The following is an 11,931-nucleotide window of genomic DNA, read 5'->3' as shown; positions in this document are numbered from 1 at the left end:
TTTGTTGGGGCCCCTCCCAGGAGAAGGGTGGCAGAGCCACCCGCATTGGCTGAGAACCTGCAGAGGGACCCTGCCCTCCCAGCTGAACCCTCCCCCCCACTTGCCACGGGCCTGCAGAGCTGGCAGTGCAGCCCTCCTGGATTGAGGCCCCAGAGAGGAGGGGAGGATTCCACCTGCGCCCACAAACCTCACCAGCTGGCCCTTTGCCTGCCCAAGCACGCATGCTCCCCCACGCCTCACAACAACGTTGCAGGGCAGGCCATGCCAGAGGTGGCCTCTGGGCTGCCTGAGCACCCAAGCGGACTACAGCGCCCAGCAGGCTCCGTGCATGACCCGATGCATGCTGGTCTCTGTAGTCCATCTCCATAGGCCACTCGGGGGGGGGGGGGGCAGCCCCTGGCGGCTTGGCTCTGGCTGTGTAGGAGCAGTGGCCCTCAATCCACCCCTGCCAGGGAAGGCAAAGGTGGCCCAGAGGAAGCCCCAGAGCCCCCTGGCTCCTCGCTGAAGCAGGGGTCTGCATCTCTGGGCACCATCCCCCGGGCTGTAGGCCAAGCGCTTTGGGAGGTGGGCAGAGCCTTTCCGAATGGCACCACCACCACCAGATGCTTCCAAGCAACGTAGTCTCCCACAGCATCCCTGGCAAGGCTGGGCTCTCTGCGTGTGCCACAGTGGAATTCCAGAGGGGCCCGTGGGCTCCAAAAGACCCTGCTGCAGTGGAGAGGGCTCCAGGCCAAGTCTCTCAGCTCCGCCTGGGCCACTGCAGGCTCCTGTGGGGCCTGGGCCACAAAATGGCTGCCCTTTCCACAAACCTCTGGACCCCCTGAGCGTCCAGGGTCGCCTTCCACGCAGGGCCCAAAGCCCTCCTCCCAGTGAGGCAGGACAGCCGAGCCCAGCCCCTGTCCCCCAAGGGTGGGGGGAGGATGAGCTCTTCTTCCACAGGGGCTCCCTTGCCCACCCCCTCAGGACCACCCGCCTGCCCGCCCGCCTGCCCGCCTTTGGGGTGACTGGGCCAAAGGGCTCTCAAGAAGACAACCACCCAGCCTGGGCCGGGCTGGGCAGGCCAAGAGGGAGACTTGTTGAGCCAGCTGGAGAGGCTCTTTGCTTAGGGGGGACGTGTTTGGTCAGCTGCTGCTTCTGGACATGGGGGAATCTCCAACATTCAACCCGAACGAAAAAAAGCCATGCATGCACCGTTTCTACCACCACCCACTGGCAGCAGAGGCCTGGCAGATACTCTCCAGATCAAAGACCAAGGCAGCCATCAGAGAAACGCTTTAGTGGGGAAACTGGCTCTGAGGCTTGGGAGGCAACACGCAAAGCGGAAAGAGACACCTGGCCACACAACTGAGCGGCAAAATCCACCCTGGCTGGGAAGCCAGAGAGCAGCCGGCTGGCCCTGGGGAGCCACGGGCCAAGTGCCACAGAGCCGGACAGAATGGACCAGGCCACGTGAGCGCTCACGTCCGCCCGCCCGCCCTCCCTCCCCCTCGGCTTCCGTGGCAAGGAGGTGCCACGCTGGGCTTTGGGGAGTCCTCTTGGGCCAGCCGGGGAGCAGGGCGTGAGTGTCAGCCTAGCCTCACAGGGTTCAGGAGTTTGGTCACAAGAAATGCCACAACACAAGCTGTTTGTGGAGACCACAGTGGGCTTCAGATGCAGGGCACGTTGCACGGGTCGGCCGTTCAGAGAGCCCCCACCATGCAGCCCGTCCCACCAGACAGAAGCAGCCGGTCCTGTCACCCCTCAGCCCTTCCAGCCTCGCCCACCTCATGGGGCTGCTGTGCAAAACCTGCAGCAGAGGGGAGAAACCTGGGCAGGGGGGGGGCGGGGGGAACGGGTGTGCTAACAGAAAGAGACGCCACCAGCTTGTGACTGCTGGCATCCTCGCCTCATCCAGTGGCCAATTTGTGCAACTTTCCATTGTTTTGAAGAGTCCCCCCAGCAACGTCACCCCCGCCCCCTTCTTCTTTGCTGGACAAGGAAGCCTCTCCCGCCTCGCAAGCCGAGGGCCCAGTTCTCGCCCCCCCACCAGCCCCAAAACCTTCTCTCTCACCCACTAGAGCGCCTTTTTCATGGGGTTTATTAAAATTATGGTGCTAGAAGAGACCCACCCTTGCAAGACACCTCCCAGGTCATCTCTGGGTTCCACCTGGCCTCCACCTTGCTGGAGTTGCCACCTGGGCCGGGGGGGTCAGTGTGCTGCCTGGGATCCAGGCTTCATCTCATTCCAGAAGCTGGCCCCTGCTGCTGGGTCCAAGCAGCGGCCCACACAACACAGGTGTGGCAGGGCACAGGCACAGGCACTGGCCAGAAGGTGCTTGGGGTAGGCCCCTTGAGTGGCACACACTGCCTACTGCCAGCCCTCTCTTCCTCCACAGGGGTAGAGGGGATTCGGGAGGGGGACTGGACTGTTCCACCCCCTCCGTCGCAGGTACCCCCAAGGCAGGAGCTGCCCCCACAGGGCCATCCTAGGTCTGGGGGAAGCAGCACAAACCCGCCAGGCCAAGCACAGGGCTGCTGGAGGCCACCCCCAGGCCCTCTGGGGCCCAGACCCCCGGATGGCCTCAGTGGGCCTTTGAGGAAAGAGCCTGGCCCCAAGAGGCCCTAGCATAGTCCAGATCCCTTCCTCCTCCATAGTAGTCCGTGCGCCACACCTTGAAACAGGCAGGGGTGGATCCTGACCTGGCCACTTGCCTGCGAGATGCCAGAAGTGCCTGCAGGTCCTAGGCAGACAGGCGCGTGCCTTTGGGGGATTGGTGTCCGGGCTCTGTTATGCCCCTTCCTGCTCAGGCGCCGGGAGAGTTCCTCGGTGATGCGAGTCCTTGCTGTGTGCACTGAAGGACAAGCCCCGCTCTCTCCTCCCGGGCCAGCGTGGCTCTGCTCCAACCGCTCCTCCGCTCCTGCTCTCGGCGTGCCAGCCTTCCAACCCCCTAGTCCTTGTTGGGCGAGAAGGAGCCCATGATGCCGAAGGGGGACTTGGGCCGCATGTTCCGCCCGGAGGTGATGAGTGCCCCAAAGCCATGCTGGTGGGAAAAGGCATAGCCGGAGCGCCGGGAGATGGAGCGCTGCAGCCGTCTCCTGGGCAGAGGCACCGGGGGCCTCTTCTCCAGCTCTCGGACCTTGGACAAGACCTGCAGAAGCACAAGGGCGGTCAGCCCGGGGCCCTCCCTGGCCGAAGCAGCCAGGCGAGCAAAGCCAGCACAGCTGTCTCCCAGGCACCAGGGCAGGAACAGCCGAGGGGGCTCTGGGGTTGTGTCTAGGGCCTGGGGAGCCGTGGGCTGGTCAGCCACCCTGGCTTCGGCCTGTATCACAGGGCTGCTGCACGGGAGATCTCAAGGGCCACAAGCAAGCACTAGATGGCAGCAGAGCACCACCCAGAAGAGCCAGCCCTCCTCTCCAGCCCCCCAGCAACCCCCCCCCCCCCCCGTCTCTCTGCTCGGTCTCCTCCAGACTGAAGAGCTCCTCCATGGAGAAAAGCTCTCTTTATCCCTCCCACGAAGGCAGCAGGAGCCGGCCTGGACTGGCAGCTCCCCCCCCCCCCCCAGGCAGCAGGCTGCACCGGGGCCAATTTCCCCCTCTCATCTGCCATCAGGGGGACAAGAGCATTTCCCCTGCCCTGGCGGATGGAGTCCGTGGCACTCTAGCCCACCGATGTCCCACCCTCCCCAAACCTCTCAGCCCAAGACACGCTCAGCTGCCAGGGGTGGGCAGCCCCCGTCTCCTGGGGCTGGCAAGGCTCACCCGGTCACTGACGGTCGGTCGGAGCTGCATCTTCACGAACCGGAAGCCGACCACGGGGAGGACGCAGAGCGTGACGCACAGGAAGATGGCCAGCCACACGTTGGGCTGGTTCAAGGTGTTCCGAGCCGTGCCTGGCAAGGAGGAGGGGCACGTCGGTGGCAGGAAGCGGCCCCAGGAATGCGGAAGAAGGCCCCGGGGCCCTGGTCCTGCCCCCCACGCCAGCCTCCGAGGGGTCCTCTGAGCCTCTGCAGCTGCTCCCCGGCCACCCTTCTCTCCCATCCTGCCCCACCACCCCCAGCACATTCATTTGCTCCCCCTTTGCCCTAGATAGGGAGCCTCAGGCTGGGGCCGGCAGGGCAGGGCAGGGCAGGGCAGCCCCCGTGGCTGGGCCGTGGTCTGGCTGCTTCCCGGGCTTACCAATGAAAGGGAAGGAGGCGGTGAAGATCAGGTAGGTGCCGTCGCTGTACATGGTGAAGGTGATGACGAAGTAGACAGCCAGGCTGCCCCAGATGAAGAGGTGGTTGATGGCCGTCCAGTAGGCTGTGTCCAGCCCCATCTGCAGGGACAAGCAAGGGGGTCCCACAGCCACAGGGACAGGGGCCACCCCTCCCCTCCTCCCTCCCCAGGGCTCTGCGGACTCCTGAGGGCGGGGGCTGGCCAAGGGGCCCTTGTGCCCAGTGTCACTGGGGGAGAGAAGCTGCTCCTGCCTGCCAGGGACGCTGCCGCTCTCCTCTGCTGCCTGCCAGCTGCCCCGGAGGGCACAGAGATGTCGGAGTGGGGAGTGTTCACCCCAAGAGTCTCAGCTGGGCTGCCAAGGGGAGTTGCACCCAGAGGGAGCCCCTCCACCCAAGCCATTCCCCTGGGAAGGCAGAGAAGCCCTCCCCCACCGGGAAATCTGGGCCCCTGTGTGGGCGGAGGCTTCCCGCAGCAACAACACTGCCACCTTGGCCAGGGGCTGCTCACCTGGACCGAGACCACGATGAGCAGACAGGTTTGGGCCATGAGTGCAAAGGACTGGTAGTCGGCCAGGGCCTTTCCGTCACTCCGCACAGCGTTGGTCATGGCCCCGTAGGGGACGAAGAAGAGCACCAAGGAGCTGTAGAGGCTGTAGAGCACGCACTTGACGAACTCCAGCCGGTTGAAGTAGAGGTTCTGCTGGCCGGGCGTGTAGAGCTGCGGGAACTGCAGGCTCCAGCGGTCGTCCACATCCTGGCACCGGAGAGACGCCCTCCCTCAGGACGCGATGCGGCCGCCCCGGGCCAAGAGGCGTCTCCCCCAGGCAGCAGCCAAAGCCCGGCCCCAGGAGGTGCCCTCCCTCTGGGTCTGCCCTGGGGCAGGCAGCTCAGCTTCCGGAAGGGGCCAGGCTGTGCCCGGCTACCCCCCAATGGCACCCTCCAGGGACAGACACCGCGGGTGGGAATGGCAGCCCTCACCTGGTCAAAGAGGCTCATTCCCAGGACGGGCAGGGCAGTGTAGACCAGGTTGTAGAAGGTGATGAACCATTCGTCATAGACCGTCTGCCAAGAAGGTGGGGGCCAGTGAAGGGGGGGGGGACGGGAGGCCTGAGCAAGCACACCCCCACCCCACCCCCGCTAGCCCCTTCCAGACGGTTCTCTTTGTCCATTGTGGTGGGGCCTGTCGCACGCCAGACTACAGGGGAATTGAACCGGGCTCTTTCCGGGTTCTGCTCTGGGGACTGGAGTAGCCCAGCCATTCCTACCAGGGCCCTCAGGGGAGAGCCCTGCCAGTCACCCCAGAACAGGCTCAAGTCAAGATTCAGCAGCTGCTCTCATGTGCCCTCCCTTGGGGTTGCCAACTCTGGGGTGGGAAACTTCTGGCTCTCTGGTGTTGGCACCTGGGCAGGGGAGGGATCTCCCCGGAAGCCCTGGGCATGGCTGCCCAAGAGAGTGGGATGCCAGGGTGCCAGCCTGGGAAGGCCTGCCCTGGGTCAATCCACAGAGCAGCCAGCAAAGAAGCAGTTGTGCCTACCTGGGCAGAGAAGCCGGAGAAGAAGCCGTACCAGAAATGGACCAGTGTGAAGGCAAAGTTCTTGTAGAAGAAGTAGGCCAGGAACTTACACATCCGGATGTAGGACCATCGTCCGTGCACCAAGAGCAGCCGCTGCAGGTAGCGGAACTGAGCAAAGGCGAAGTCACTCGACAGCACGGCCTGCATCCCCTCCTGGCCACTGATGCCCACGCCAATGTGGGCCGCTGGGAGGGAGACAGGAGGCGGACAGTGGCGCCAACTGTGCTTTCAGGGCCCTGGGCAGAGCCCAGCAGCCTGCAAGGCCCATGCTGCGTGTGTCCAGAATCTGGCCTTCTCCAGGCACCAGCCGCTGTGCTCCTTGCTCCTAGCCAGGAGGAAGCCTCCCTCCCTGCAGGTCCCACCTACCCGGGCCCCTTCTACAGCACCAGAGGCCAAGCAAGGGAAGGGGCTGCAGGCTCACCCCTGATCATGCTGACGTCATTGGCCCCGTCCCCGATGGCCAGGGTCACGGCCTGCTTGTGCCTCTTTACCAGCTCCACCACCTGGGCCTTCTGCAGGGGTGTCACGCGGCAGCAGATAACTGTCTTGCAGAGGCAAGCTGTCCTCAGCAGCTCCAGCTGGTGGTTTCCCTCCAGGGCGTAAGCCTACAGGGAGAGGCAAGTCCGGCGTGGAGCAGGTGTGCTCAGAAGGGGAAGGCAGCCGAGCTCTCTGGCCTGGCCTCGGGGTCTCCCGAAGCTGCCCTGCGAGGCATGGAGGCGTCCTGCACCACCAAGAGCTGTGAGCTGCCGCCATGTTCCCCAGCCCACTCATGGCCCCAACCCATGCCTCAGCCACCCCCAACACGGGCGGATGCAGGCAGAGCCTGGCATGTTTCTCTCTCCCCCAATGCCCTAAGTGCTCCCCTGCCCCACCCGGTAGGATGGGCAGTTGGGGGCTGGCCTGGGGCTCTGGGCTCCTGTGGGCAACCTCAAGCTGAGAAAATGGCATGAGAGGGAGCTCAGAGGGCAGCTAGCCCCCTCTACACCCTCGTGCCCCCTTCAGCTGCCAGACGGAGGGGCGGCCTCTGGCTCCGCTTGCCACCAGAACACTGTTCCTGCAGGGGCAGCTCTGCTGCCAAATGCTTTCTGGCAGGAGGCCAGGTTGGCGCTCTGCAGCCCCCTAAACCACCCAGCGATGGGGCCCTCGCCGCCTGGCCTGGCCTCTTCCAGTGGGGCCGGCATCAATGTGGGGCCGGCGGAAGGACCATCCACACGTCTGGGGCCCCAGGCCACCCCTTGAATCCACCACTGTTCCGTCAGCCCCTTAGAAAACTGGGGCCATGGAGCCCTCGGAGGGGCCCCTTGTCTTGGCCCTCCAACGCCAACCCCAGAGCTTCGTCCGTACCAGGCTGTGCCCGTTGATCACGATGCCATACTCCCCGTTGGGCTGCTCCTCTGGCAGCACCTGCAACTTCCCAGCTCCCTGGACTTGCGTCTCCGAGCCGCCATCGTCCTCCTCGCCCACGAAGGAGTCGGGCTGCATTTTCTTCCTGGCTTTCCTGAACGAAGGCCCACAGAGAACAACGATCTGACTGCTGCAGGGACTCCTCGGAGTTCCCCCAACACCTCCGTGCCTTTAGAAGTGAGGGAATGCCGAGTTTGTGCCATGCTGGGCTTCTCTCCCCAGAGCAGGTGGCCAATGGGCCCTGCACCCTGGATGAACGGGTCGGAACATGCTCAGGCTGGGAAAGGCAGTGCCGTTGCAGCCGACAGCTCAGTCAAAGAGTCACCCCGGCTTGCTGCAGCAGGAAAGGGACGGAGAACGGGACACTTCCATGAAGGGACCATCAGTCTATCGGGGCTGCCGGCCACAGGGGCTGCGGGGACCCACCCCCGTCAGTGCCTGGAGACAACCTCAGGGGAACCCCAGCAGACAAAGAGAGAGTTCAACAAAATCTGAACATGCTGGAAAAGTGGCCTGATGAGAACAAGATGCAATTCAATGAGGAGAAGTGCAAAGTTCTACAACAATGAGAAGCTGTACTTTGGACGGGAGACACACTTCTGGGGAGCCGTGGGTGGGAACGAGATCTTGGGGTACTTGTGGACTGGAAGCTAAATATGGCCAGACAGTGGGATGCAGCGGTAAAAAAGGTATCACTTCAAAATCACACTAGACCCCATTGGTCAGACCCCACCTGGAGTCCTGGGTGCAGTTCTCTTTGAAAAGGACGTGGACAAAATGGAGACCGGGCACAGGAGAGCGGTGAGGATGGTCTGGGGGTGCCTGGGGACCAAGCCCTGTGAGGAAAGGCTGAGGGACTTGGGGATGTCCAGCCTGGAGAAGATGAGGCTGAGAGGGGTCAGGAGGGCTCTCTTGAAGTAACTGAAAGGTTGTCTTTTGGGGAGGGCAGGGAAAGGTTCCTGTGGGCAGCAGAGGTCAGGACCCACAGTAATAGCTTTAAACTATGTGGAGAACAATATCGGCTAGATACCAGACTAGACGGCCTGTATGACCCCTTCCAACTGTATGATTCCATGAGTCTAACACTTTGGCCTCTGCCCCCCGTTGTTCGTCCTCTGGAGGAACTGGCTGGCCCCAGTGGGACAGGAGGCTGGACTGGAGGGACCCTCCCTGGCCTGACCCAGCAGGGCTCTTCTGAGGGTCTTCTCAGGGGAAGGCCTCGGCCTCTCTGCCCTGTGGCTGGCCCTGCAGAGGAACTGGCTGGCCCCTGGGGGAGAGGGGAGGCTGGACTGGAGGGACCCTTCCTGGCCTGACCCAGCAGGGCTCTTCTGAGGGTCTTCTCAGGGGAAGGCCTCGGCCTCTCTGCCCTGTGGCTGGCCCTGCAGAGGAACTGGCTGGCCCCTGGGTGAGACGGGAGGCTGGACTGGAGGGGCCCTCCCTGGCCTGACCCAGCAGGGCTCTTCTGAGGGTCTTCTCAAGGGAAGGCCTCGGCCTCTCTGCCCTGCTGCTGGCCCTCCAGAGGAACTGGCTGGCCCCTGGGTGAGACGGGAGGCTGGACTGGAGGGACCCTCCCTGGCCTGACCCAGCAGGGCTCTTCTGAGGGTCTTCTCAGGGGAAGGCCTCGGCCTCCCTGCCCTGTGGCTGGCCCTGCAGAGGAACTGGCTGGCCCCTGGGTGAGACGGGAGGCTGGACTGGAGGGACCCTCCCTGGCCTGACCCAGCAGGGCTCTTCTGAGGGTCTTCTCAGGGGAAGGCCTCGGCCTCTCTGCCCTGTGGCTGGCCCTGCAGAGGAACTGGCTGGCCCCTGGGTGAGACGGGAGGCTGGACTGGAGGGGCCCTCCCTGGCCTGACCCAGCAGGGCTCTTCTGAGGGTCTTCTCAAGGGAAGGCCTCGGCCTCTCTGCCCTGCTGCTGGCCCTGCAGAGGAACTGGCTGGCCCCTGGGTGAGACGGGAGGCTGGACTGGAGGGACCCTCCCTGGCCTGACCCAGCAGGGCTCTTCTGAGGGTCTTCTCAGGGGAAGGCCTCGGCCTCTCTGCCCTGTGGCTGGCCCTGCAGAGGAACTGGCTGGCCCCTGGGTGAGACAGGAGGCTAGACTGGAGGGACCCTCCCTGGCCTGACCCAGCAAGGCTTCCATTCTTGTGGTTTGGAAGCAGGACTGGCTTGCCTGGTTGGGCTCCCCCTTTCTCCCTCCCTTAGGGGGTGCCCCTGGCCCTTCCCCCTGCTCCCCTCCCCCCTGTGTTCACCTGAGTTCCTGCTGTACTTCTTTGGAGCTGTGGCCCTGGATGATGAAGATATCTTCCATGGCGTCGCAAAGCATGTTGCAGGAGTAGCCAATATTGACTGCAGTCTCTTCCAAGCAAAGCAGAGCACAGTTGGGGGGGGGTCGGGGAGCTCCCCGTTTGGGGCAAAACAGACCCCCCAGCCCCGTGTAGAACCAGGAAGATGAGGCCTTCCACGCAGCCTGAGCCCTGTGGTTGCTGGGGATTAGACCAGCCGGACTCCCGGAAGTCAAGCACAAGCTCGGGTTCAGGGGCCTCCCCAGAGAGGCAGCCTGGCTCCAGTAAGGGGCCTGAATGCAAAGTCCCACCACAAGCAGTGGGGAAGACAGGAAGCCACGCGTAGGACGCCTCCAGAAAGGAACCTCTCTGGGGGAGGCCAGAAAGCACAGCCATGGGGCATACACACTTTTCTTGGATGCTTTAGGATGCTTAGGGCTGATCCTGCGTTGAGCAGGGGGTTGGACTAGATGGCCCTTATGGCCCCTTCCAACTCTAGGATTCTATTATTCTATGTGCCACACACACACCCCTCCCCATTTTCTGGTGTTGCCTTCCTGTATCTCCCAAAGTGACCTTTGGCCAATGAAGACTCAGGAGTCCCGCTGGGCTCTTCCTGCCTTCCCCCCCCCCCTCTCTCACGCACGCACTGAGCTGGGGGTTTTGTCAGGTCACCCAACAGGGCACACGAGAGGGGCCTTCCAGCCCTCTGTTCTTGCTTGTAGCCCAGCCTCCCCGGGCAGCTGGCGGGTCCCTCTGCACCTACCTTGCTTGTCCCCAGTCAGCACCCAGATCTTGATCTGAGCTTTGCCGAGGGTCTCAATCGTCTGGGGGACCCCGTCCTGCAGCTTGTCCTCAATGGCTGTGGCCCCCAGCAACTGCGGAGGGGGGAGGGGCTCCGTTAGCTCTGCCGGGCTGCCCTCTGGGAGGGTCAGGACTGGATGCAGGGGGGCGGGGGGGCAAAATGGTTTGTGTCCCTCTGCACAGATTCTTAAGGGCATGGACCCCAATACCAATGTCACTCCCTTATAAGTGCAGTGGCAATGAAGGTAAGGAACAGGAAAGAGGCAGAAGATCCAGAAGAGGAGGAAATGGACCCAAAGAATGGCAGGAAAGGGAGGGCCACTAGCCAGCCAAACGCAGGAAGGGGCTTTCTGGAGGCTGGCATCTCACCAGGGGGCCGCAGGGTGATCTGGAAGACACGCAGGGGCAGGAGGACGTTCAGAGGTGCAGAAGAGAGGAGGGCCAGGGTGGTCTGGTGGTCAGATTGCTGGAACGGGACGGGGAGGCCCAGGTTCCAATGGCACCCTGCCACGGGAGCTTGCTGGTGAACTTTTTACCAGCCACGTACTTGCAGCTGAGCTTCCCTCGCAGGGGTGTTGTGAGAGCAATGTAAGGTTGTTTGGGTCCCCGCTGGAGAAAGGCAGGGCTTGCCAGGAAGCAGCCCCAGTGGCCACCAGCCCTGGGCCCCAGAGCATCGCTCCCTTTCTGGAGAGGGGCCCACTCTGCCTTGGCCCCCCGCACCTACCATCAGGTTCACCTCGATCTCTTCGTACAGGTGGGCCAGCTTCTCCTCCCGCCCGGCCAGGGCTGTGCTGGCCTCGTGGTGCCTCTGCTGCCAGTCCGCAAAGGTGGCCTCCTCCAGCTCTCTGTAGGCCACAACCAGCGTCCGCAGGCCTTCCCCAGCAAACTCCTGTGGAGGCCCCCAGGAGAGAGAGGAGGGGGGGTTGCCGGCCTCCGGATCGGGAACAGCGGCAGATCTCCAAACCACAGCAGCCTTGGAAGGGGAATCCATGGCCCCGCTGCACCCTGCCCTCCCCAGGGGGGGTCTCGGCCTCCACTAGGAAGTCTCACCAAACACGTCCCCTTCTCCCCCCCCCCAATAAGGAGCCCAGTGTTCATAGGGGCCACTTTTAGACACGGCAAGATCGCCCAGGAGCACTTTGGATCAGACCTCGGAGGGGGGGGGGGACGCCTGTTCCAGGTGCGTGGGGACCTGGTTCACATTCAAAGGGCCATGAGCAGCACCCCAGGGCTGTTCCGGGGGCGGGGGGAGGGGATCTGCGATCTTCCTGGCAGACTCATGGGAGGCCCCACTCACTTCCAGGTGTTCTGTGGTCTTTTCCTTGAGGGGTCCGCAGGAAGGATGCAGGCGCTCATACACGATGGTGTCGGCCCCCTTGCAGTACAGGGTCAGCTTCCCCTTCGGGCTCCGCACTGGCGAAGAGAGAAGCAGGGCACAGGAGGAGGAGGAGAGTGCCCCAGCGGGCATCACTTGGCGCTTGGCAGCGGGACTCCTGTCTGTTCCCTCCAGTCTGCAGTTCTGCTCCCTCTCTCTCTCTCTCTCTCTCTCTCTCTCTCTCTCTCTCTCTCTCTCTCTCTCTCTCTCTCTCTCTCTCTCTTCTCCGTTTGCCCATCTCGGGGCCTTCCTTCCCTGCTGGTGCCACCCCGGAGGGCCACAGGCAGCCCTGACTCTCCCTCCATC

At 63.4% G+C, this 11,931-nt stretch overlaps 1 protein-coding gene across 7 annotated transcripts in view; it reads right to left on the bottom strand.

Annotated features, from left to right (window-relative positions):
• Window positions 1-2,061: 2,061 nt before the first annotated feature.
• Window positions 2,062-11,931, bottom strand: part of LOC143842025 (phospholipid-transporting ATPase ID-like) — a 48,846-nt gene continuing 38,976 nt past the window's right edge. For all 7 annotated transcript variants that reach the window (XM_077346639.1, XM_077346642.1, XM_077346643.1 and 4 more), the window contains 12 exons: window positions 11,548-11,663; window positions 10,975-11,139; window positions 10,213-10,324; window positions 9,414-9,519; window positions 7,111-7,264; window positions 6,188-6,371; window positions 5,728-5,951; window positions 5,172-5,255; window positions 4,702-4,947; window positions 4,156-4,294; window positions 3,739-3,869; window positions 2,062-3,128 (listed from right to left, as the gene is read on the bottom strand). In XM_077346639.1, the coding sequence (XP_077202754.1) occupies window positions 2,928-3,128; window positions 3,739-3,869; window positions 4,156-4,294; window positions 4,702-4,947; window positions 5,172-5,255; window positions 5,728-5,951; window positions 6,188-6,371; window positions 7,111-7,264; window positions 9,414-9,519; window positions 10,213-10,324; window positions 10,975-11,139; window positions 11,548-11,663 (1,862 nt within the window). In that variant the 3' untranslated portion in view covers window positions 2,062-2,927. The remainder of the gene's footprint in view (window positions 3,129-3,738; window positions 3,870-4,155; window positions 4,295-4,701; window positions 4,948-5,171; window positions 5,256-5,727; window positions 5,952-6,187; window positions 6,372-7,110; window positions 7,265-9,413; window positions 9,520-10,212; window positions 10,325-10,974; window positions 11,140-11,547; window positions 11,664-11,931) is intronic.

This window comes from Paroedura picta, chromosome 7, assembly GCF_049243985.1.
Source record: "Paroedura picta isolate Pp20150507F chromosome 7, Ppicta_v3.0, whole genome shotgun sequence".
NCBI classification, from domain to species: Eukaryota; Metazoa; Chordata; class Lepidosauria; order Squamata; family Gekkonidae; genus Paroedura; species Paroedura picta.
Note: the sequence above shows the minus strand (reverse complement) of the source record. Positions and strands in the feature narration are given on the sequence as shown.